Consider the following 26314-nt stretch of genomic DNA (forward strand, 5'->3'; position numbering starts at 1 on the left):
CATTTATGGAGACAAATATTGATGTATACTTTAAAATTAACACCAATCAGACATCAGCGTCTATTAGATGGGAGGCGTTTAAGGCCTACATCAGGGGACAAATGATCAGTTATACTAGCAGTATCTCAAATAAGCAACATTTAAAGCTGATAGAGTTGGAAAAAGACATTAAGGAATTAGAAGAAGAAATTAATATTCTCAATACGATCGAGACCAAACAAAAACTTGATATTCTTAGAGCTCAGTATAATGAGTTGTCAACAAATAAGGCAGCGTCTAGTCTAATGAAACTAAAGCAGACATTTTACGACCAAGGGGAAAAAGCAGGGAAACTATTGGCTTGGCGTATTAAATCATTACAGAATGAAAGAGCAGTCTTTGAACTTGAGTCTGAGTTAGGGAAACCAATTACTAATTTAAAGGATATTAATAAAGAATTTCAGTCATTCTACTCAAAGCTATATTTGTCAGAAACTAAAGCAACTCCTCACACTCTTAACGCATATTTAAACCAGATAGACATACCAATACTAGATGACAACGCTCAAAAAGAACTTAACTCCCCAATATCCTTGTCTGAGCTATCAGAGGCCATTGATTGTATGAAGGGAGGGAAAACTCCAGGACCCGATGGCATTCCCATTGATATCTATAAAAAATTTAAAGGTATGCTACTTGCTCCCTTATTAGATATGTGTGAGGAATCATTAGAGAAAGGTGAACTACCCTCAACGCTTAAGACTGCGCTTATAACTTTAATATTAAAACCTGGCAAACCTTCCACAAAATGTGAATCATACCGCCCAATATCTTTGATCAATAATGATGCTAAAATAATAGCCAAAGTTCTTGCACGCCGATTAGAGAAACATTTACCATCTATTGTTGAGCCAGACCAAAATGGGTTTATAAGAGGTAGACAAGGTTTCCACAATATCCGTAGGGTTATAAATATTTTACATGCTAAAAAAGAAACATCTGACATGGCCATGATAGGTCTTGATGCCTTAAAGGCGTTTGATAGGGTGGAACACACATATTTATTTGAAGTTCTTCAACATTTTGGTATAAGCGGCTATTTCCTTAACTGGATCAAGATTCTGTACTATGATTCAAGAGCATCAATATTGACAAATCACATAGTGTCAAAACAATTTCCTCTTTCCAGAGGCACAAGACAAGGGTGTCCCTTATCACCCCTTCTTTTTGTATTGGCTATAGAACCCTTGGCTATTGCAATCAGAAATAACCCTGAGATAACCGGCATTAACATAAATGATATTGAGAATAAAATATCACTCTTTGCTGATGATGTGGTTGTCTTCATGACTAACCTGAAGCAATCTGTACCTGCCCTATTGAGATGTATAGAAATATTTGGGAGTTTTTCTGGCTATAAAGTTAATGCAACAAAATCCACAATTATGTTTCTGAAAGGCTCTGAAAGATTAACTCCACCCTTATACACTCCCTTCAAGAACATCCAGGACAGTTTTACCTATCTTGGCATTAAAATTACACCAACAATGGAATCGCTGGTACCCACTAACTATGACCCCATAGTTGAATCTGTGATGGCCTCTATAAATAGATGGAAATCCCTTCCTCTGTCCATGATTGGACGTATTAATATTTTGAAAATGAATATTCTTCCTAAGCTCCTTTACCTCTTTCAAACTATTCCACTTGCTCCTCCTACCAACTTTTTTGTCAAGATGAAGCGAATCTTTTGTACTTTTATTTGGAACAATAGACGCCCCAGGTTACGTATGACTTTGTTGTATTTGCCATATGATAGGGGTGGGTTAGGAGTCCCTTTTCTCCAAGGATACTATTGGGCTGCACAATTGAGAGCGGCTTCATACTGGTTTGATACTACTTCATTCCCTAGCTGGGCAAGGATTGAGGAGAGCACAATCTCCAAACTCCCCCTTAAGTTATATCTCTATTCAGCAAACCTTTCTATTTTGAAAAAACTTACCCTAAACCCTTTTGTTAGGAATACAGTGATAGTGTGGCATGAAGCTTTGAATTACTTAAAAGAAAATGCTGCTTTATCCCAATTTACTCCTATTTGGGGAAATAGAAATTTCACGCCAGGTACAAATGATCTTGGCTTTAAGAGATGGGCTAATAAGGGTATTAAACAAATATCAGATCTTTATGATGGGGGTGTCCTTTTAAGTTTTAATGATGTCAAGCAAAGGTTTAACATTGATGGTAAGCATTTTTTCAAATATTTGCAGATTAGACATTTCATAACACAAACTCAAAACTCCTTAAGCCTGCCCTCCCTGAACTCTATTGAAATGATAGTTGTAAATGATTATGGTACACCTGGACTCATTTCCCGGTTCTACCAAATTATCATCACAAAATCAACAGAATCTTCAGATGATAAAAGACGTGCCTGGTGTCTAGATCTTAAGGAAGAAATTACTGCTGAAGAATGGAAGCATGTATGCTTACAGAGCCAAGTTCAAACGATAAATACACGGTTTAAATTACTTCAGTACAAATGGCTGATGAGAGTATATATCACTCCAGTAGTACAACATCGTATTGATCCTAACACACCTGATCTATGTGTTAAATGTGGTACACATAAAGGGACTATATTTCACTGTCTTTGGGAGTGTTCCATTATCCAAGAATTTTGGCAGGAGATAATTACAACTTTGTCCATGATTATTGATGCACATCTCCCACTTTGCCCTAAGCTCTGTATACTGGGACTTTTTCCAGAAAATTGTACACTCAGTAAGTATCAGAAATCAATGGTCATATTTTGTTTACTGGAAGCAAAACATAAAATTGCTCTGACTTGGAGATCTATGTATAGGCCAAGTAAGCAAATGTGGGCTGAAGGTCTTTTGCATTGTATAGCCATGGAAAAATTGACATACATAACCAAAGGGAAATACAACAGATTTGCTAAAATCTGGGATTCGTTTATGGAGTTTTTGGAGGGAGGAGGTTTGTCTGGGTAGGTGTAGCTTATTGTCATTTATTGCTCATGTTACTCTTTTTTTTACTTTCAATACTAATGTTAATTTCCAGATTTTATATTTACTTACTGCTGTCTTTGATGGTTGTCTGTTAATGTGCCTTTTTGTTCTTGTTGTTTTGTTTTGTGTTTGTATGTGCTTGTTTGTTAATTAAGGAAAAAAATCAATAAAGATATTTGACAAAAAAAAAAAGAATATAAATAGCCGTCATTTTACTTTAGGTAAAGATACTAGTAATGTGGCTCATGGCGTAGTTGCGTGCCATCAATGCTGGCAACCGGAGTTCGATTCCCTGTAGACAAGTTTCCTTACATTGAGTCGTTTTGAAATTTCGCCAGAAAAAAATGGCATTTTATTAACAACTCCCCATATATTTGTTTAACTTCCACTGTGGCATCTAGTGGCGCTATGAATGTTTTGCGTTTCACCAACACAATGATTAAACAAATCCCATGTGTGACGAATAGGATATTTTCCTTCTGAAGTGAAACCAAGTGGTGGCACAGTGCTAGCTCTGTCGCCTATCAATCTGTTGGCCCGGGTTCACTTCCCGGCAGGCGCGATTTATAGCTTACTGACTGAATTCAATCGTATAATATATGTTTTCACTTAGCAGAGAATGCCAAAATGTGCTAATTGCAACACCTGGGGATTTTATTTATATTTCAAAGCATACCTCTATTCAGTGTTCGAATGGCTTTTAAGCATTTTGGGGCTTTGTGTTTTAGTTTAACCAGCTGTCAGGTAGCTTGCACGCTAGAAACCAGAGTGAAACGCCACGAAGCCTGTGGTCACCTGACACGGGCGTTTTTGAACCACGTTTCGAAGCATGGTCCGAAACACTTGCGCTTCGGAAGCTCGACACTGTTCCGAAACGTCAGCTTCGAGCGGCACATCCCTACTAATTAGGCTTATAAAATAGCATCTGATCGTATTTTTGTAACAGATACGGTTTCAGAGATTGAGATATTTATTTGTCAAACACAGTTTTTTAAGAGTCTACAACAGGAAGTGAAATGTAAGCCTGGTATGCTCCATGACTGTAAAAAGGAAGAATATAAACTAGAATCGATTTCCAAGGACCTGCAAAATGTGTGACTTGTGAAAATGTTGTTTCTCTTTCAATAAAACCCAATTTACATCACAGGAATTTCAGCAGTAGGCTACCTATATTTGAAAATCGGGCATACAGGTCAAAAGTATTAATTACATGTATTAATGCAGTGGTTCTCAAACTTTTCTATCATTCTACCAGCAAAATGGTAATGTTAAAACATTATTTTCGCATTTTGGTTCCACATTACATTTTCTGTCTCAATCTGCTGAATCTAATTTACTTTAATAATCCATACGTCTGTCTGTTTATGATTCCTATTATTGTGTGTGGCCTGACACATTGTGTGTGTTTATGATTCCTATTATTGTGTGTGTGCCTATCTTTAATAAGGCATTATTAAACAGGGATGCAAACAGACATTCGGTCAAAAAGGAGTGAGCCTCAGAACGGGGGGGGGGGGGGGGGGGGGGGGGGGGCGATGACGACGACGACGACGACGACGACTAACTTCTTTTGGAGGAATAGGCCTAATATGGTCACTACGGTCAATGTAGGGGGTCATGATATACAGTATCTTTATCCTGTTTCAAAGTTGCTGCACAACCATCATCTTGGTAAACTATCCTACCTTGAGCATACACTGTATGCCATAGCCACTGTATTGCTGTTCTTACTGCATCTTGAAATGTCTTGAAAGTACACACAGTGTAACCCTCTTTTTGTCCAAAATAAATTGCAAAATCTCTCTAAACCAGCTGTTTAGATACTCAGTAGCCTATATGCCTTTTAAAGTTTTGGTGAATTATTGGCACACTAACAATGTAGACAAAACAATGACTGCTGCCAAGTACAAACAAATGCTGGGAATACCATTTTTAAATATAGGCAATTTATTATGTCCAACTAGCTCTTATACAAGACGACAGCTCATGTCAACACATTATTTGTGTAGGTCTATATTCTAAGCTGTTAGGCTACATGTATGATGGTATGATGTGTTTTTTTTTCTTTTCTGTCATTATTACTATTAATATATTGGTTCAATTAATTTACATGCCTACTGTAGCACTTCTGGCAAGTACCATTGCCTAATAGATTCCTACAAGTTTTTTGTCAAGGCAAGTTGCTGCACTGCCAGCTACATCTAATCCAAACATAGAAGGCCAATGATCTATTCTAGTTGGTTGGTAATCCAAATGCAAAAAAAGTATAAAGGCTAAACCAAAATTATGCTAATTAGCGATTAGCCACGTTGCTAATAACTACAATGAAAACGGTGCTGACAGCTACTGCAATAAGGCCATAATTTCCTATACAACTACATAAACAACAGAACATAACTTGAAATTAACTTTACTCACGTTATTGTCTTGCCATAATGGGCAAAGTAGGCTAGTCATTGAAACTTTTGTTATGCTCCACACAGCAGACAGATGTGTACTCTTTCCGACACTTTTAAGACAAGGCTATTTTTGGACATGTTGCGGGAGACATAACGAGCCGATTGATCTGACTATAATCTTTATTTTATTGATGATGTCAGCAGAGCCAGCTTCTATAAGCCATCGTGTGGTGTGCATGATGAACGAACTTTATCCATAGCCTATGCCAAGAGGTGGACATGCGTAAGGCGTGTGTTAAATATCCCTTTCAGTGCGAATGCAATACAGTAAGCAGTAGGCTATGGTGTGCGCGCGCTGCTCCATTGGCTTTGCATGCGCAGCTTTCTCATATGTCTACACTACAGGCTACTGTCTCATAGACCGTACATTTACGTATTCGGTAATTTCCATACAGAATTATCTTTGATGAAATTATAAATCAGACCGTGCAACGGACCCCCCTTAAAAAAAAAACTCATCGGATCTACACGATTCACCCAAGTCCCCCAGACAGACGTGAAAAAGGCGGCAGCCGCCAAAAGTCGCGCCGTTTGCATCCCTGATTAAAGATAGGCATAAAAAAAAAAAACCCTCTCGGCCCCAGCCGTGGCGCGACTGGCTGGGGCACCTGCACCACACGCCGGCGACCCGGGTTTCGATTCCCGCCCCGTGGTCCTTTCCGGATGCCACCCCAACGCTCTCTCCCACTCACTTCCTGTCTCTCTCAACTGTCCCATCATTAAAAGGCATAAAAGCCCATATATATATATATATATATATATAACCAACCACCTCATGTCTCTATTCCCCACTAGTGGAGCCCGCCCCACACTTTGAAAACCACCGCAATAAGTCAAAGTTGTGCTGGATGTTGTCGTGCAGTGCGCTAAAATGTAGATACGTATAAGTAAATATACTCTCTTGATCCCATGAGGGAAATTTGGTCTCTGCATTTATCCCAATCCGCCAATTAGTGAAACACACAGCACACAGTGAGCTGTCTGCTACAGCGGCGCTCGGGGAGCAGCCTTGCTCAAAGACACTTCAGGATGTGGGCATGGGAGAACAGTGCTCTACTACTCCCCCTGCCCACATTTTTCCTACGGCTGCTCCCAGATACCACTGAGAAGGCACTGGGAAACACAGGAAGCATTAAACAAGGGGCATTTTTGGCTTAATTTGAGTTCATATTGAAGTCGCCACACTCATGTCCCACCAAATGAAACATGAGCTAGTTGCTGTCTGTGTTCAATTTATCCATGGTAGGACAATCAAAGAATACGCGATGGGCTTTGTCAAAACAGCTGACCCGTCTGCTCAAGGAATATCAGAGAAGATCCTTGAAATCCTAGAACCACATGGAGTGGACTCTTCTCTCCGTGTCGGTTTCTGATTTGATGGGGCATCGGTCATGTCTGGGCACAGAGGAGGTGTTCAAGACATCTTGAAAGAGACATATCCCAAAGATGTGTATGTACACTGTAATTCCCACAGACTGAATTTAGTGCTTTGTGCTGCTGCAGAATCATCTGGAGAAGTAAATACATTTTTCCCTGTCATCAGTCAGATACACAACTTAACTGGGACCCAAAGGCACCCTCGGTTTGTGGAAAAGAAAAGCTTAGAAAAGCTAGATAAGTATATATACTCTTTGTGATGATGTGTTACTTGAGATTCTTGCCCAGTATTCGGATACAAGCGGACATACAAAACTAGATGCAGATAACCTATTACAGCAGATGCAAACAAAAAGTTCCTTCACACTTAAGTTTGGCAAGTTGTTTCAGTGCTGCGATTTTGCCACAAATGGGCTGCAAAATCCAGCAATCTACGTGCCAGACGGCATCTCTTTAATTGAAACAAGGAAAGCCACCCTTGCCACTTTTCGCGACGATTCAGATGTTGACTTTGACAAAGTGCTCAGATTGACAGTGGAGTTGATGGAAAAATATGATATAGCATGCTGGGATGTGATAATGTCTCTTGAGCGAAAGCTGCCAGCAAAGTTTAGTCAGTCTATTGTCACCACAACATTGGGAAAAACACCCGCTGTTCACTAGTTCACATTCCGAAATTTGCTCAAAGACATAAAAGCATAATAGAAGAGCATGTTTGGCGAAGTCTCTGGCCAGGGTCCTGAAGTGCTTCGCGGAATCACGCTGGAGTCGACTGCGTAGGCAGGAGTCGGGCAGGATTCCGCCATGCACCCCAAAAATTGCATTAAAGATTAAGGACCCTATGGCCAGGACCGCGCCGAGCAAATTCAATGGGAGAGTGTGAAGTGTGCTTTCCTCAGATAAGAGTGATTAGATCTGATATAAGAGTGATAAGGCTGATAGGCGTCGGAGGACCACCGGCCGAGAGTATTGAGAGCATGATCGGACAGGCGGATATTTGCCGCAATGGTGGCTGCACCAATCCAAAAGATGAGTAACGGTCTGCTGGGATTCCGACTTGCATTTAGAAAGCTTTGAGCTATGTTTGAAACCCAAGCTAGTGACGGAGCGTCCGTCGTCTGTAGCAAAGAGGGGATCTCATGGGAGCTACTTGATCTATCCCATTCAGGGCACATGGTTGCATTAAAGTCACCTGCTATAATGCTATGGGAGTCACTGTATTTTAATAGAGAGTCACTGATAGAGGGTAGAAAGCCATCATCAAATCTTTGCATAATTAATAGCAAGTAGAACAAACAAACCTTCCTTCATCATCCTTTCCATTTTCCACCACTACACATTGCAATTTCCTTTGTACAACAATTAGCACACCTCTCGTTTTAGAGGAAGCACATGAGTGAGCTATGACTTTGTAGTGTTTATTCTGAAATCGCTGCACATTAGTCTCTGTCAGGTGTGTTTCCTGAATCAATGCTATAGATATTTTCTTGCGGTGAAGGAATTCTAGACAGCGAGTGCGCTTAATGGGCGAGTTTAAGCCTCTAACATTCCAACTAATAATGTTCAAGTCGGCCATTTATGTGGTGGGATACCAGACAGATCGACTGAAATATAGAAACGGAGGGAGGGGGAACAAACTTCCCAAAGTAAAATGGCATACTGAAAACTGAAAACAACAACAACATAGATGAACAAAACTATATACACAAATGCAAGCCGCCGGGCTCCTAATGGGCCCAAGGACACACACACAAAAATCATTCCGGTGACGCAAATATGCGAAGCGGTCCACAACAACCCTTCAGAAGTAGGCAAGTGCTCCAGAGTAGACAACACAGATATGTCACGGTATTTAAATGAATAAGGAGCAATCATAAGTCAACCAACAGATAAGGTAGGCTAAACATCCCCAAAACAAATGACTTGTATTGAATGAAAGCACATTTCCAGTTCCCACAGGCTACTATATTAAACTAAAGTAATGACGAAGTCAAAGAAAAACCTTCAGACTATTACCAACTTGTAGGCGGCACAAGGCTAATTTAGCTCGACAGAGAAGACGCATCCATCTCGTCTGATTCCTGTAGAGGTGAAGCTCCGTCGCGTTGTGGGATGGAGGCCCTCTGGAAAGAGTTCTGAAGAAAGTTCTCTGCGTTGGAGGGCGTATCGAAGTGGAAGAGTTGGCTCTGGTAGGTAACCTTAAGCTGGGCTGGATAGCGTAGAAATGGCTGTAGCCCCAGTGAGGTCATTTTCTTGTAAACCAGGACAAAAGCCTTCCACTTGTTCATAGTGTCTTTGCTGTAGTCCGGAAAGAACAGACGATCAGTGTAGTCCAATAACTTGAAAATCAAGGTGCGTGGACGGTTGTTGTTGGTGTCTCTCTCTGTTGTGTAAAGACGATGTGCTCGTTCAATTCGGATGGTTCGACCTAGCAAAGATGGTATCCACTTCGGTAGATTTCTCACCAGATAATCGATTGCATTCGAGCCTTCCTCACCCTCCTTCAACCCGATTGGTCTAAGGTTTGAAATTCGGCTGCGGTCTTCCATCTGGGTTAATCTAGAATTGAGATCGCTAACTTGCTGCTGGAGAGCATTAGCCTCATGCTTGTTAGCCCTCAATGCAAACTGTAAGGTGTCGACTTTAACGGTGTTGTTTTGAATAGCTGTACGAGAGGTGTCCACGTCTTTGGCTATGTGACCCAAGTTTTCCTCTGCGTGCTGTATTTGTGTTCTCAGTTCTGTAAATTGCGGGATTAGGATGTTATTAACAGCCTCTGTCACTGCTGCCTGTATCATCAGGTTGAGGTTTTTCTGTTGTTCTACTTTCATTGCTGAGGCGATTGCGTTATCCAAGTCCTCCTTAGACATGCCTACCATCTGTATCTTCTTTTCTTTCAACGGTGACATGCTTTCACCTTCTCGTTTGCCTGCTGACTTTCCTTGTGCCATCACGTTGAATCTAATACTTGAGTTGGTTGACTTCATCGTGATAAAATTGAAATTTAAGGGGAAATCGTGGAGGAGTTATCAAGCTACACATGCATCGCAGACATGCGTCACGCCGGAAGTTATTATTATCTAACTTGATAGGTTGATTAAGTTTTAAATAGAAAAATTACTGGAAATCTTAGTTACTTTTAAACTTGATGCTAGCTGGCGACATGCTAGTGGTCTAATCCGATTCAATAATCTATACTAAGCTGGAGCTAAAAGTAGTATCGCCAGACTCAGAGAACGGCTGGATGAACTGGAGAAAGGTAAAAATCAATTGTTTAACTCAAGGGGAGGTGGAAAATGAGTAATTCCCCAAATGGTGGAATATCCCTTTAAGGATGTGGGCAACTTAGAATGAGACTAACCTTGTTGTGTGATATTCCCGCTGAGCACTGAAAGCCAGTGCACTGCTCAACAGCTGCCCGCATCTCTTCTACAATGATGGCACCCACAGCCAGCTGCAGGTCTGCACTATCCATTTGCGTTGTTGGGGGCAAAGAGGACAGCCATTGGGCCAAGCCCTTTAATCTGACTGCATCTGTGGGGATAAACAAAGCAAGACCAATCAAAAACATCAACTCAAGAACTAGGCACAAAGAAGAATAAGATTGGAACTATTTTCTTTGGTGTTGATAAACAGAAAAAGCAATAGAAAACACAATTTTGTGTCTTTAAACAAAATTAGTTGGTAGTGGAACTGTTGTAGAAAAACAATACCACACCTGTGGTCGTGGTTTGGCAAAGGATATTAACACGGCTGTTACCTTCGCCGCTAAAAGCTGTGGTGATCTCCTATACCAGCACCACTCCCACTTGTGTCATGCATGCTGCTTAAATAGTCATTAGCAAGATAAGATAAAGATTTGGAACCAAAATAATTGTGTCCTCTGACTATGTTGCAGGTATTCAATTATATGTTTTCAACTGACATGACGCCAAGAAAACTGGTTGTAACTCAAGACAGACCATTATCCAACAAGGTGTCTTCAATCTCATCCTGGCTGGTGGTAGCCTGTGGGTACCCCTGAACAAAGGTGGACGTCAGGAGGTGTGGCTCAATCTGTACATCTTCTATGCTCTTAAGTCTTTGCTTTACACTTGCAGAAAGGTCCATGTAGGCTTCATCAATACTAGCCCTCTCAATCACAGCAAAACGTGACATCACTTCAATGACCTCCACACTTGCGTTCCTGTAGCTGAAAGCAAAATTTATTCATAATGAAATCAGATGCTCAGAACTTTTCAACAACATTGGATAAGGCATTTAAAAAAAAAAAAAAAAGGTTCCGGTTGCCGATCGACCCGGTCAATTTATGTGCGAAAATCTTAGCCAGCAATGCTACACGGTCGGTTGTTCACAAAGACAATTGTTGTCGTCACTTACAAAGGCACAAATAACTTTGTATTGGTGTTCCAAATACTCACCAGTAGGTGGAGAGAACATATAATATGCATGCACAGCAGTATATAAAGGCCTACTATAGTGGAGAGTAACCATTGACATCTCCCATATCAGGCACGCCGTAAGCACTGTGCATACCATAAGACATGAAAAAAATTTCAGAAATGACAGAAAATGTCCCTTTAGAGATGTACTTGCCAAATTGACCTACATAACTTCCCAACTTGAATTTCCCCTTGGGGATCAATAAAGCATCTATCTATCTATCTATCTATCTATCTAACTCTGCACAGTATATCACATTAATTGCATCACAATAGGCTATTTACAATGGTCTGTAAAGTAAAATTAGTGATTACATTCTCAAAGTCAACTTAATGCAGAGCTATATGCAGGCACGCATATAGGCTACTTGATTTCTTTTATTCTGCTATCTATATTTTTATTTGCTGGTTATCAGCATACAATGTAAAGCTCATTCACTAACTCAACTCATGAATGTACAGATGGTACGGGTTGAGAATGCTCCTTTCTTTCCCGCACATCGGGAATCCCGAAGCATCGGGACTTTGTAATTAAAACTGCAACCGCAAGGGGGCAACATAGACCGCCCCAATAATATGAAGGTTCGGCTCATGGAAAAACCCGAGGACGCCGCGCTGGTGACAAGCGGAGAAAAGAGACATGACGCTCGGCATGTTAGATTGCAGTTGCAGAGTTTTCGAATGTTTTACAGCCTACCTCACAGCTCTCTCACTCGACGTAGCCTATAACTCAGTCAGTCCAGCAGAGATGCCAGAGCAACGTTTTGGTCAATGGAGAGGGAGAGAAATGCTCCGCATATCCGTCTCATTAAATCATTTAAATGAAAGTGATGACTGGCGAAATTAATCAAACGACGTTTCAATAAACCATTGTTGAAATGAATGAAAATGGTTTTAGAAAATCGCCTATAGGCCTATCAGAAGGAAATAGCCTTCAATTCAACCTGAAATACTCGAAAGGCAACCTTAGATTAATTCATGAATTCATCACGGTTACAAGACCGCATTCCGTGAATAGGCTATTATTGTCAAGGCGAAGACGAAAGAGATGGACAAGATGGACATTTTGGCTACATTTACATGCTAGGAATACTTAGAAATGTGTATAGGCTATTTTAAAACGGAGGCATGTTCATTTTAACCGGCGACGCTGGGTAGCCTACATGTAGCCTACCCAACACTTGTTATCACAGATTTTGTCCCCACCACTTTTGACGACTGAAAATAAAATGTATTTAACAGAAATCTCTTTAATACATGCCTATGCTTGTTGTCACTTTACTTATAACCGTAGGCTACATGCATGGAGAAGATTGCGCATTTTGTAACATTGTAGCAATGGATGGTCAGATATGCGATAGGGCAGTGAGGGTGATTCATTGTAACCATCGACTAGCAGGCCTAGCTCCGCAAAATAAGTTTCTAGCAACGTATGTATCGTATGCATGTTCATGTTGATTCAGAGATAGGCATAGACTACCATAGGCTGCTGGGCGTCAAGCTATATGACAGCATTTTATCATGTGGTGAATTAACAACTAACGTCAGTTTAACAGGTCAGAACTTTTGATCGGCGTTTCAAGTCCATGGGCCAATAAAGCAAAACGGTGATTACAATCGAGCTGTGGCGCAACTGGTTGAAGCATATGTATTGAACGCCAGCGACCGGGGTTCAAAACCCACTCGAAGAACTTCTCCGGAACCCATCAAGAGAAAAGGCGTCGTTTTATTAAAAAATAAAAGATTTTCTGTTTTGCGATTTTTTTAATGTTTGCGATGTCTGCTGAAAAGAAAAGTTAATATGTGAATTCGTGGTTCAGCGCACACTCACACACATTTTTACATTGACATAGTGTCGGGCTCAAATGTCTGTCAAGAGAGAAGAGGGGGAGGCAGTCGTCCTCAGTGCCGCATATAGGTAGGCTATAATGTAGTGAACTGGTTAGACGAGTGTGGGGGAGGGGGAATGATCGCACAAGACAATTGCTCTTCATGAAATGGATCTCACAGACGGCTGTCGATTTTTAAATGTAGCCTACTACACCACTTGCGAAATCGGACGTGGCACATAGCCTAATTATTAGGCTACTGGATTTAATATAGCAAATCCATGGACTTTGTTCATCCTATATATACAATAAGTATAAAATCCGACAATCCAAAACAATAACGAGATCTCCCAGAAACGAAAAACAAGTTTGTTGAGTAGCCTAGTTCTTCCAACAATCTCAGCTTTTGCGTTTGATAGATAAAAGGCATCCTGTCCTGCTGTATTCCAATGAGAAAAGAAACATCCACAAGGTATAGGGTCACGGTAATGCAGCATCTCTCTCTCTCCCTCTCAAAATTAATGTCAGTAAGGATAGGTCATATTACCAAATGGCGAACCTCGAAAATTATTTAGGATATAGAGCCGTGTCCATTACGCACTACAGTTATTTTTTAGGCTATTGTTTTATTTGAGTGTTTTTGTCTACCATGGCAAACATAGTTGAAACGTTCGCTCTAAACTTATGTATTTCCAATCGGCTTTTACAATCAGCTTCAGCTGCGCTGATGATCACCATGAAAACTTGCAATGTCTATACAGAACTGCTTTCACTTCCCCGAGTCGCGAACGCAACATGCACAACAATATACCGATATTTAGCAAACGCATGTATTTCCAGCTCTCAAAACCGATGAGGTCCAGATCTCAGTGGCCTCATAGCTGCCTACAGCCATGCATAGTAAGCCTAATGATAGCCTTGCCAAATAAGTCATCAGTCACACACCCCTAATTGCGGGGTTGACCTGTTCCTTTCACACTGAGCCCCGATGAAAACAACATCCTTGGGAGATAATAATTAGGCCCATCAAATTAAAAGCACACTACGACAGGTATACTTGTGTGATCACGCAACACAAGAGAGCATTTAGCGATGGGACAGTTGTGAATGAGTGCTTAACACCCTGGAGTCTAAATACCCCCCGGGGGATTTGAAAAACACATCTCAATCTCTGCTTTTATCATATTATAGAAACACCATTAGAAACCTTTAATCAACTCGTTTTCAAATATATAGCCTATGTTTTAAGAGAATATGGCAATGATAATGGCACTTTGTAAAAGCAATACATTCTTAGGATTTGTCCTCTCACCTGCAGCAGGCCCATTCAAAAGCCCATCCACCAAATTTGCATTTGAAAGAGCCAATCACTAAAGTGACACATTTAGTCTGGAAAAAGTAGCAGGCTAGCCTACTTTGAGTTTTTTGACCCCTCTAATAAATTGCCTATAGGCCTACTACGATATGGAGGAAGGGCTGCCTAACTGTTCCCCCTAAGAGTTTTTTCATAAGATAAAATGTTTACGCTATTTAAGTTTAGGATTTGGTAGACAAGACAGCCTCGGAAAAGTTCTTCAGATAAACAATTTTTTATTGAATTAAAGGAAAGAAAATGTATCGCCGGGGTTTCGGGGCTTGCGAAGGCATTCGTTGATCTTATCGATGCAGTCCTTGCGGCCACTTCTCCCCATCGTAGGAAACTTTCTGTTTAGTGTTGACAACACAAAGGCCTTCACGTTGTGTGGCAGTGCTTGCTTGCCCTTCGATCCATCCCAGGTGGTGGTTTTGCACCTGTCCCTGAGTTATAGTCTATATGAGTAAGCGCTTATGCTCTAACCGCATAATAAAAGAAGCACCTGCATTCCACAGCAGTGCTTATGGCAAGGCTATTAACACCTGTCACTGAGCTATGGACAAGCAGTTATGCTCGAAAATTATCATAATAACAGACACACCTAGGGTTGGGACTTTAGATGAATTTTCATGTTCGACTAATCATAACGTTATTGAACAATTAATCGATTATTTACTAAATCATGACGTCACATGGCATTCAGAGCCGTGTGAACATTTGCCCCCACCCATCACTCCCACATGTCCAACATGCACACAATTGATATTAATGATGATATTAAAAAAAAAAAAAAAACCTTTATCAAGAAAAAAGTTGTTTACAACAAGTTGTAAACTTTATTTTACAGGGCATTATGCCATCCGACGTAGGTCCTATTTGAACATGTAGGCTAGCGATTGCAACGCTCACTGGTCATCTCCGGTGCTGGTTTCGTTTATGGTCGGATGAACATTTGTTACCTTGCTGGTCGGCCCGTTATCTTATCACTTTTAACTTCACTTGCCGGCAGCTTGCGAGGTAATCGTTCAAACACGGGTTATCCTACTGGTATATTGGTGATGAAACAATTAAGAGGCTTGTCTCGGAATACCAGTTTAATAGGCTTCTTTTCGTTTAACATGGAGATGCTTCACAAAACAGTTCTCCCGCATTCATTAACATAACACACACTTCTTGCTTACGTTTTACTAGGTACCCCGTTCCCATGAGCCCCTGAATAAAGAAGAGGTCCAGCACTTTTCCCATAGACACTTTCCTTGCTCGCTTCATCTCTGCTTGTTTTTGTCATGCGCGCAAAATACCGGAAAATGTTGCTGTTCTCATATTGCGTGAGACTAAAACGATTATTCATTAGGCATTTATTTTATTCGAATAAATTCTTAACAAACATTATTCGATATTCGATTATTCATTAACAACCCTAGACACACCTAATTGTATGGCTCTATGTTTAAACACATCAAATTAGCAAGCATTTCCTCCCGATAGCAGCAACGTTTGCTTTCTTTTTCTGTCGGTCCGCGGTTGCTTGGTCAATTGCGCAGCAATTTCACTCCATGTCTCGCGGACCAGCAGCAGTCTCCACGTTTCGCGGCCCATAGTTTGAGAAACGCTGCATTAAAGTGACATTAGGTTGTAGGCTATATGTTTAGTGTTTTCTTTGTGTGTTTTTCATTGTAGTGTGTGTGCATTGAGTAGGCCTAGTTCCTTAAAATACGGAACAAAGAGCGTCTCGTATCTGTTCAATACGGAAGAAGACTTTAACTATTACTTATATATTTCTTATAACGAAACGTGAAGAAAAAATATGAGGAATGACCATCTCGTTTCTCCGCGTTTCCCCCAATACCATGGCGACAAAGAGAAATAAATATGATTTGACATTTAAGCTGATTGTTGACAAATTTGCCACACAATTCGGGAGAAGCAGCGGACAGGAGCGCCACCACAAGCAAGCACTTCTAGCCCAAATTAACATGGCAACGTAGCCTATGACTAAAGTGTCTAAGTAGGCTAGTCCTACTAATATTACATTTGATTGGTAGCATGTTTGTAGCACGCCAGTTTACCCATCCCCTACATCAAAACAGCTTAAGGCCGTGGCACGGTCCTCCGTCTGAGTCACGCGCACGCGGCACTGGTGAGCGCGTGACGAGAATTGCGTCATTTTTACGGCATGCGTCGCGTTTTTGAGTCGACCAAAATTTAAGACCGCGCGTCTCTTTCACGCGTAGACTGCGCATGTGTGAAACGGAACTGCTGTAAAGACGCCGCTCCAGTAGGTGGAGCACGTACAGAAATAGCGCTTAAAACTCAGCAAACAGAGACAGAAGAACACTTAAACTGGCGTTTCCTACACGCTAACGTTGTTATATGATGACAAAACATTAGTCTTTGAGTATTTTAATAGTCAGTTGTAAACAAAGACCTCCTATGTAATCCAAGTTGTGTAAATGGACTGAAGTTCGCTCTAAATATTTACTTTTATCGATTATGCTAACCGTTAGCATCTCTATGGGATTTCCCATACACATTAGCCATAAGCTAACCCATTAGTTTAGCTGTAACTTGGAATGCTAGCCTGCGTGGTGTGCTGTGCCTGTTCTGGTGGATGATAAATGGAGAGATGTGAAGAACCAACTCATCAAACTTTTCAGCAGACATGAGAAAGTACTCGTGGTGCTTCTCCTCATCTAACAGCTGCATCTTTTGTGTATTTAAGTGTGGAACACTCCTTCCCTGGCTCTTCCTAGTTCAGTGGTCGCACATCCCAGAGTATCACAGTTAATTCGTAGTGCGCCGGCGCTAACCTTGATCGGCTGGCGCGCATTCAGGACACAGACATTGGAGTATGCCTCTTATACGCGTCTAAAATGACGCACGACAAACGTCCAGTGCCGCGTGCGCGTGACGCAGACGGAGGACCGTGCTAGAGCCTTTAGAATCAATCAAAGAATCAGCTGTGTCGGCGTTAGGCTGTAGGCGATTTTCTATAACCATTTTCATTCATTTCAACAATGGTTCATTGAAACGTCGTTTGAATAATTTCACCAGTCATCACCTTCATTGTAATGATTAAATGAGATTAAGGAGTCGACTATTGACGGATATGCGGTCTTCATCATTAAATGCAGTTGAAATGCGGGATGAAACTTTCTGCCACCTGGTGGTTGTTTGGGTACATTGCCTTAGCCTCGAAAAAAATCGGCTTGACGGCCTGCGGGATCTCTTCGGGAGTCCCGCGGGAGAAGGTGCATTCTCAACCCGTACCCACTGTAACAATTAAAAAAAACCAACAAAGACAGAAAAAAGCAAAGCAAAAAAGCAAAGCTAGAGGAGTTATTTCATTCAGATGGGCAAGGTAAGCAGTTGCACTTGTCAGAACATTAGACTACCATCACAGCTGTTTAAAGCCATCCGTGAACGGTAGGCTACGCTAGAACAAAACTAAAGGTAACTTTAGCCTTTATAGGGCTGTATAAAGTTATCCGTATGAATAGGTCCTTTTTGGACGTTATTGCTGTTGTTGTTATTAAGATATTGCATGTAGATGTTGTTAGTACTATGTAGGCTTAGGCTACTTTTTAGCTTACCAATGCACAAACCTAAAACGGGGAACTGACAAATATTGTCGACACTTTGAAAGTGGTGTTTATAGATAGGTGTGCCTACCATAGAAATAATTAATTAATTGATTGATTAATTCACCCATATTACATTCAGGCGATCATCTTCAATTAGAATATTTTACAATTTTTTACAATGTCTCAATCATTTGTCCGTGCAACATTAGCAATGTTTTGAGAACAAAGGCGATTGCTCTAACAGTAGGATACAGGGGAAGCTCAGCCTCCTCTAAAATATCACGAGAAACTACATCACATAATGCCTATTACATTAGCCAGCCTACTATTCTAACTAGAACATGCTAAAAACTTCAGGGCTATTTCGTTCAGCAATAAGGTTTTGCCGGTCATCTATCGTGATTTTGCACCCCTAATACATTGCTGTGACGACACGCCAAAAGCCAAATGTTCATTGGACAAACGCCACAAAATCACAAAATTTCCAAGGACGCCCGGCTTCTCTGGGAATGGATAGGCGCGTTCAAGATAGCTGCGCAGCACAAAAACTGCGCAGCACAAGATGCACGTGGTTAAAAATCTGTCCACGATGGTCTAGATGGGTGTGTTTTCGACTTGGCAGTATCGGTATCACATGGTCTCAACTTATCGTGGGAGCAAGGCGTGGCCAGGCAGCTGCTCAGCAGCGGAGCAGCCGCTCTAGAGGTACTGCGGAGCGCAGCGGAGCCTAGACCCTGCCTTCATGACGTCAGGTCTTTGCCCTAATTGGCTTTTACATCCCTGACGTATGTGCAGGTGTTTAGATGCCTCCTCATATCCACAAGGGTCCGTGCGGGTCCGTGCCTCGTGATTCGTCACATGGTCAAGTCTAGCCAAGTCTAGACTACGGGAAGTAGAGAGTGTACAACTTCATAGCAGCGTGTGTATCCCCTCCCCTGCTGCCACCGGCAGCTCTCGCTGCTGCAAGAGGTCATTTGGAGTTGAACTTGAACACGCCTATTGGGACAGTGGGATGGCTCGGATGCCAAGCTTCTGTATGATGATTGGAGGAACTGTCATAGTGGCTGGACTCTTTTTGATTGACAGCATGTCGCGATTGGAGAGGAAGAGTTTCATAGGGATGTGTTAACTTTAGGGTTGGCAGGTGAAGTCTAGAGGCAAGGCAAGTTGCAGGGGGAATCCAACCAACCCATGGCCTTAACTGACAACCAACCGGAACCAAAACTTTTTTTTTTTTGGCCTAATAGAGCTCGACAGTCCCGCCCCTCCTCCAAGAGAGCTGCTTGTCCGGATGTAAATTTCTCATTCATTTCTCCCATTGACGTCTGGAAAAATCTGTTTGTAAAGAGTTTTAGACCATGCCTTAGGCTAAACAGCTACGACGTGACTCATACTTATACAACACATCATTTCCGGCAAAAAAAAAATCAGAAAAACAAAAAAAAAGGCAAAGGTACAAGACTGTGTACATATCTTAAATTCCGATTTAAAGAACTCAAATCCCGTGATGCTTTGCAAAAGTACACACATTTCCAACATTTGCAGCCTAATGATAGTTTAACATGGTTCCATATTAATCTGAGAAAAGAAGATGATTACTTCCTACCGTTTCCATTGAGTAAATTCAACCTTCAAGATGGGAAAACCGTCCTTTTTTTTGGAAGACCACACATGGGTTCTGACAGCCCTGCAGCCATTTTAAGTTTTGAAGTTCCAGCGAGACGATAGCTGGACGATAGGCGCGGGAAAAGTTGAGACAGTTTGATTGGGATTGCCATGGCAACGGCAATCTCTACCAATCCAAGGCTCTGCTTTCACCAGTTTTACACGTTAGGGCGTTAGGTAGTGTAGTACTCTCTCGTTAAATCGTGAATAAAACATTATTTTCTCAAAACAAGGTTGATGCCCCATTAACTTTTGGCATCTATATGGCCAGTATAATCGCTTAGTCACATCGTAGCTGGTTTTAAGTCTACCATGGACGGTTACAATTTTATGGCTTATTCTCCAGTTGTCAATTGAGAAATTGTATTGGATTTTTACTTCTGGACAAGGCTGTGGGCGGGACTGTCAAACTCTATGGGTAATATACATCTAGGAGAAGCAAACTTCTGTCTTCTGTTCAAGTGACATGAGGAGTGAACTGAATGGAGCAAAACATTAAAAAAAGTGGAGATATATCAGTGGCTGTATTCAAAAACTGACCTCTAACTGTTTGGCAAGTTCAGTAATTAGGTTTAGGAATTACCCTTGATTATTAGCCTTGGTTATTAAATTATAAAACAAAAACAACCTGGATTGGGTTAGGCTAAATAACAAAAACAATATAGTATCAATACAGTTTAACAATAGAGCAACATACTAGTTTCAATGCAGGTTAACATAGCCATGGTATATCATGTTAGAACGGAATTAAGAAAAACAGCTTTTGAATTTCATGCCGCAAACCTTCTTCCTACTGTTTGTATGTGTGAACTATGATTTTTGTATTTGGTTTATATTGTTGTTTTATATTATGTCTGGAATCATGTAATCGGTGCTAAATAAAGGTGAAGAAGAAGATGGAGAGGAACAGAGAGGGGCTTGTAGGCAGAAAGTTTCAGTTTAAAAGTTGCCTGATTGAACTATTGTTAAAAGCCGTGTTCGATACCATCCCTACCATTACGCCCATCACATACTGTGTATAGGGCACGAAAGGACAGAGGGGGCACCAAAATGTAGCCAATAAATAGTAGCTTTACTTCAAACTGCCTTTCAATCATGTTAGAGAATGTTTACAATGTCAAAATGCACCTACAGCATGCTACACAAGGATGATATTTTTCGGGTCCTCTTTCAATCTCCATTAAGATCTACAGGGCTCCAGACTAACTTTTTGTGTTGGTTGCACTGGTGCGCCTAACTTTTCTTTTTAGGTGCACCAGCACAAAATTTAGGTGCACCCACATTTTTCACTGCATCGTCTTTAACGCCAAAAAGTCACCTTTTTATTGCTCTCCTTTCATATTAATGTGAATGATTATTTTTTTAAAATAACAAGGTGGCGCAGAAAAGCTCACAATAAAAACAATACACAGCTTATGTAGGACATGACATCATTCTCAACATTCAAATGGACCAATCAGAGTACATCAGCTCCAACCCTCAATTAGCAATCAATTAGTAAAACAGATACTAGGCTCGTTTGCGATGAGCTGCGGCTGACTTAGGCTGGCTTAAGCTGGCTTCATACGTCAACGAGAGCTGCAGAGTCTTAGCAGGAGGGGCAACTAGCACACGCAGCTCATCCCGGACAGTCTGACTGAGCTTACGTACCTGAAGTTACTCGCGAGAGACCTTGCTGGAGACCTCGCGGTAGATATCGCGGGATTTTGTATTAAATAGAGTAAAACTTTTATTCTTACTCATTAAAATGAGCATGGTGACTGACGAAATAAATTGATATGATGTGTTTAAATAAACCACTGTTGTCATACAGTTAACAGGCCTGCATTGCAGCACATTCATTAAATAAGTGTTTTCCGTGTGTATATATTTAACCAACAGCATAAAATAGCAGAGTATCCTCACGTTTTCAGTAGGCTAGCCTACCGCTGTTCCAGAAATCACAAATAAGAAGGTATCCGTTCGATTTCTGTTCATTTTAGCAGATTCTAACATAAGGAGCAAAGATTCTAGAACAGAGCAAGATGGATCACAGGGATAAGCTCCAGCGCCATCCCAGACGCTGGTTTTAGTGCAGTTGAACTGATTCGTCTTGGTCCGCTCTAGTGTCTTGGGTAAGGAGGCAGAACGAGATACCTGTCATACTCGTCATGGGGAGATTCTTCCAAACGGCCCCATCACAACTTTGAACTGACGTCATTGGGGTGGGTTTTGGCCAGCGCAGTTGCTTAAAAACCAACTGTGCTGAACTGCGCTGGCTGAGCTAAGACGCAGTCTCCCGAGATTTTGTAAGGACATGTGACATGATGTCACGGGGGTAACTCCCACCGCGACTGCAAGAAGTCGGACATGATTTCTAACCAGTTTGCATTTCGTCTGTCCCAGTATGCACTCTGTTTAACCCAGCATGCATCACATCAAGTCAGATCTGCGCAGATTTTCGTCAAGTCAAACGCACCTACTGACTGCATGTTCAATCCACAACAGACACAAACATTTCATCAACACATGAAATACATGCATACATGACAAGTGCATATTCAAGTTGAAAAACCATCAATCACATAGAAATGTCGATCACAAAAAGCAAGTCAAATCTAAATCTTCATTGAGTCCTCCTGGAGACAGTGTGCCCATGTAAAAAAGCCAGCGTGCTTCACATTGTAGTACTCTGATTGAATGTTGAATGTTGAGAATGATGTCATGTCCTACATAAGCTGTGTAACTGATTGATTGCAATTTGCACTGAGGATGGGGTCACCCGAAACGTTTGTGCTGCACTTGCACTTTAGGTCACTTTTATAAGCATGGTGGGCCAATAAATCACTTTTTTGATGCTGAACTCTCGTTTTTTTTGGATTATACTTTTTGTGAGCGAGCTCCATTCCTGTTTTTTGATAGAGTTGTGGACTAGCCATAGACAGTATTTGAATGGAGCTGGCAAAATATCATTAGGAGAATATGTAGACACAATGTTTTTAAAGTGACAGTACACCATTTATAAACAGCATCAAAACAGCATCAAATTAGTAGTATTTCTCAGGAAATTAACATTTCAGAACAAATTTACAGTGTCATTATTATCATTTAACTAAAATAAAAGTATTTTACTTGTGTCTAGAGATTGCAATTTTTTGGCCGATTCCGATTTCCGATTTTTCATAGAATTTGACCTGCCGATACCGATTTTAGCCGATTCCGATTTCATCTCTTCTAACCACTTTACAGCACATACAAAGAGTTATTTTCTATCCTTTCTTTAATACAACATGTTAATATAGAAATGTAATCAACTTATCAATGGCTGGTAAAAAAAATGTGAATAGATAGACAGATTCTTCTTCAAGTCTTCTTCAGCTGCAGTATTCCCATGTGTGGGACATTCATTTCACACACTACTAATAGAAATGCACTGTAGGAACACCTATTTTTTTCTTCACACACAATATCCAACTATAAATGTCTTCAGAATACTGATAAGTGTATAACTGGAAAGTTGGTGTATAGGTGCTACATAGGCTGAGATTACAAAAAAACTAATTTTGAGATAACAGCCTTGAAACACAGCCAATAGCATGCATTCTCAGTCTAAACTCTTCTTTGAACTTTCGCGATTGCTTGCGGATACAAAGGAAGTGTCCATATTTGGATGGCATAACGTCATGCAGGAGAAACACAGCTTTCCAACGACACCACACTTGATATGTTTTGTAGAACCATCTGTAGTCCAACCATTATAATCTTTTAGGCTACTTTGTATTGTTTTTGTGTTCACGTTGACATTTTTTTTTTTTTTTTGCCTTGCAAGCATTGCCATTTCGTTCAGGAAATTTCATGTACAACATGCATGCTTGTCTACAAAACCTAATGCATGCAGTAACTTCAAGATATGTGCATGAAACAAGTTGTTTGGTTCAGTATGTTCATGATGGGTGCAATTAGAAGATATGGCAAAATGGTTTCACATACAGAAATTGGATAGGATCAATGTGATACAGACGAAAAAAATGTAAACTCACTGTGTAAGATCTGCCTTGCCATGAGACTCCCTGACTCTTGCCACCTGGAGGTCTGGACATAACTTCTTAGCATCATCTGCCCACATGTTTCTGGTGACTCCATGTGCTCTTGCTTCATAACTCACCGCAATGATGCTAAATAAATATGACAGAATTGGATCTTAAGATGAAGCTTCAAAAACAAACAACATAGAGTCAGATAATGTGAGTTTGACTGAGAAGTTATTGTCCTGCTGTAGTATTGAATATGACTTCTTATTACATGGCTCTTCATATTTATATTTCGTGATAACAGACCGCTGTCAAGGAAAATGGTCATTATCTGGAAAATAAGTCCCTTCAGGATGAATGTGATTTGGCGTGACACCATAACATACTACTTTACATGATTTACAAATAGTATTTCTGTGTGCCTCCAGGCCATGAATAAATGCCCAGGGAAAATATTGATTAATGAAAATGTTTGTCCCTTTTTGCAAATTAGCGGTTTGTGTTGACTGATACTTTTTAATCAAGGCATGTTAATGCATATTGGCCAACCCTAGTTATGCAAAAGGAAATGCGCTACAATCAGACATGATAGTTAGAATCTTACCCGCCTCCCTTCCATGTCTTGTACTGAGCCACAACACACGGCTTATTTTTTAATTCGGGGTTGATCCGTTGCTCTACCTGTACATAAAAGCAGTCCATATCCACCAGAGCAACAACTCTTTCTGTCCCATAATCCATTGACTGCTCCATTCTAGAAAAGACACAGACGTTGTAATTGATTTGGAGCACCATACTGTTACGCAGTAATTAAATTCCCAGGTGGTGCCAACAGTTAACAGACACTTAAAAGGACAAGCGAGTGAGCGATATTCTAGCGATAATAAAACATAATATAAACTATGAGCAATAATATATAGGCAATTATCTCAGTTTTAGGAAATGCATTCGTATTTCAAGTGATTGAATTAAGGGGTGACGTATGTTTAGTTGAAGTTATGACATGTAAAGTTAAGCTTGCAGACCGTACAGTAGTTATACTGTCATGGGCAGCTTGACTGTGATTACATTTGGGACACTCCTGTTTAGCTTGAAAACTTTTTGAGATAATGACATCTGAACTTTGCTGCAGATTTAGATGAGGGCGCCAATGTGCCAAAAAACAGAAGGGGGGTACCATGTTAAAAAAAAAATATCTCTGGATGTATTAGGTATACCAATCTAATATTTTGGCTAAGTTAGTTTAAATGGTTACTCTTTAGGTGGTAAAATTTTGAAGGAAATCTGAGATGGTCAAGCAGAAGGCATTTGTTGAATTGAGGTGGAATGACCCATCTTTTTTCACAGCAAGAATGCAATATGCCTTGAAAACATTTCCACAAAACTCACCAGAAATCAACATTCCAGACTCGGAAACTAAACTCTCTCGGAGGGACAGTTGAGCTGATCTTCCAGAGGCTAGGCTGAGTGTGCGCGGTCAGAAAAATGGCTCACCTAATAACGTTAGACCGGTTTGGGCACGTTTAGCTGTCAAGGTATGCTGTCACTGTTACCCAAGGGCTGCGAACCGTACCTTAATAAATTATTCTTTGCTAATGGCGATTGTCTGCCTGAACCTGAGCTGATAACAGAATGGATAGACGACGTTAGCAAGTGGCTAGAGATACCAACGCACCCCGTTTTAAGCCCAGTAGCGGCTATGCGTTATGTCTGCCAGCTGTAGCTGTGGCGAGCAGCGAGAGCACACACCAAGTGGAAACCAACAGTCACACAACACCGGTATCATGTGGTCATGAACGCTAACAAGCAAACTAAATGAGAATTTACTAATCGTTTAGTGCTAAAGAACGTACAAAATCCAGCGGTCAGACCATACTGTTACGTTAACTCCCCTCAGGATAACAAGACACAGCGCTCTATACAATTCGGCAACGAATTGCACTGCCATGTCGATTTAACTACCCGAGAATTCACAATGAGAACTAGTGAAGAGGTTACATCATGGGTTACATACCGACACGAATCCAGGTGAAAGAAAGAGTCCTCAAACAAACTCCCTGCTCTCTTCTTCTTCTTCTTCTTCTTCCTTAGTGTTTAACGGCAGCTGGCATCAAATTTGTTGCATTGCTGCCACCTCTAGGTCCAGTTCGTTACTGCGTTAGATTCTTTTTATGAGGCCAGTGTCTCTCAAATATTTAAAAAGCCAACACTTTCCCTTCCCCATCGCTCCCATTTCTAAAATGTTTCTCACTGACATTTCTTCCATACCCAGTTTCCTGAGTTCTGTAATAAGTTCCAGCCTTTCTTCATGATAGCTCGTACAGGCAATGAGAACATGGTGAACTGTCTCTGGCTGTTGGCACTCAACGCACAATCCACTCTGGTGCTTTCCTAAAAGGAATAGTGTGTTATTAAGTGATATGTCCTATTCTCAACCTAGTAATAGTGACTTCATCCTTCCTTTTTCCCCCTCTACTTTTACAGGTTACTGATTCAGTCACTCTGCTAGCTATTGAGAATAAATATCTCCCCTTACTCTCTTGCTCCCATTGTTGCTGCCATTTTAAGTTAACTTGTTTCCACACA

The 26314-nt window shown here is 40.9% G+C and overlaps 1 protein-coding gene across 2 annotated transcripts in view; it reads right to left on the bottom strand.

The window, feature by feature from the left end:
• polh (polymerase (DNA directed), eta) overlaps positions 1-25859 on the bottom strand; it is a 31011-nt gene extending 5152 nt beyond the window's left edge. The window contains exons 1-5 of one of the 2 annotated variants that reach the window (XM_062519862.1): positions 25743-25859; positions 24333-24482; positions 23738-23872; positions 10807-11036; positions 10206-10378 (exon numbers count right to left, since the gene is read on the bottom strand). In XM_062519862.1, coding sequence (XP_062375846.1) covers positions 10206-10378; positions 10807-11036; positions 23738-23872; positions 24333-24481 — 687 coding nt within the window. In that variant the 5' untranslated portion in view covers position 24482; positions 25743-25859. Of the gene's footprint in view, positions 1-10205; positions 10379-10806; positions 11037-23737; positions 23873-24332; positions 24483-25117; positions 25717-25742 lie in introns of those variants that run through there. The other variant, XM_062519861.1, reaches the window with a different exon arrangement.
• Positions 25860-26314: the final 455 nt, after the last annotated feature.

The sequence above is a fragment of the Sardina pilchardus genome, chromosome 18 (assembly GCF_963854185.1).
Source record: "Sardina pilchardus chromosome 18, fSarPil1.1, whole genome shotgun sequence".
Lineage (NCBI taxonomy): Eukaryota > Metazoa > Chordata > Actinopteri > Clupeiformes > Clupeidae > Sardina > Sardina pilchardus.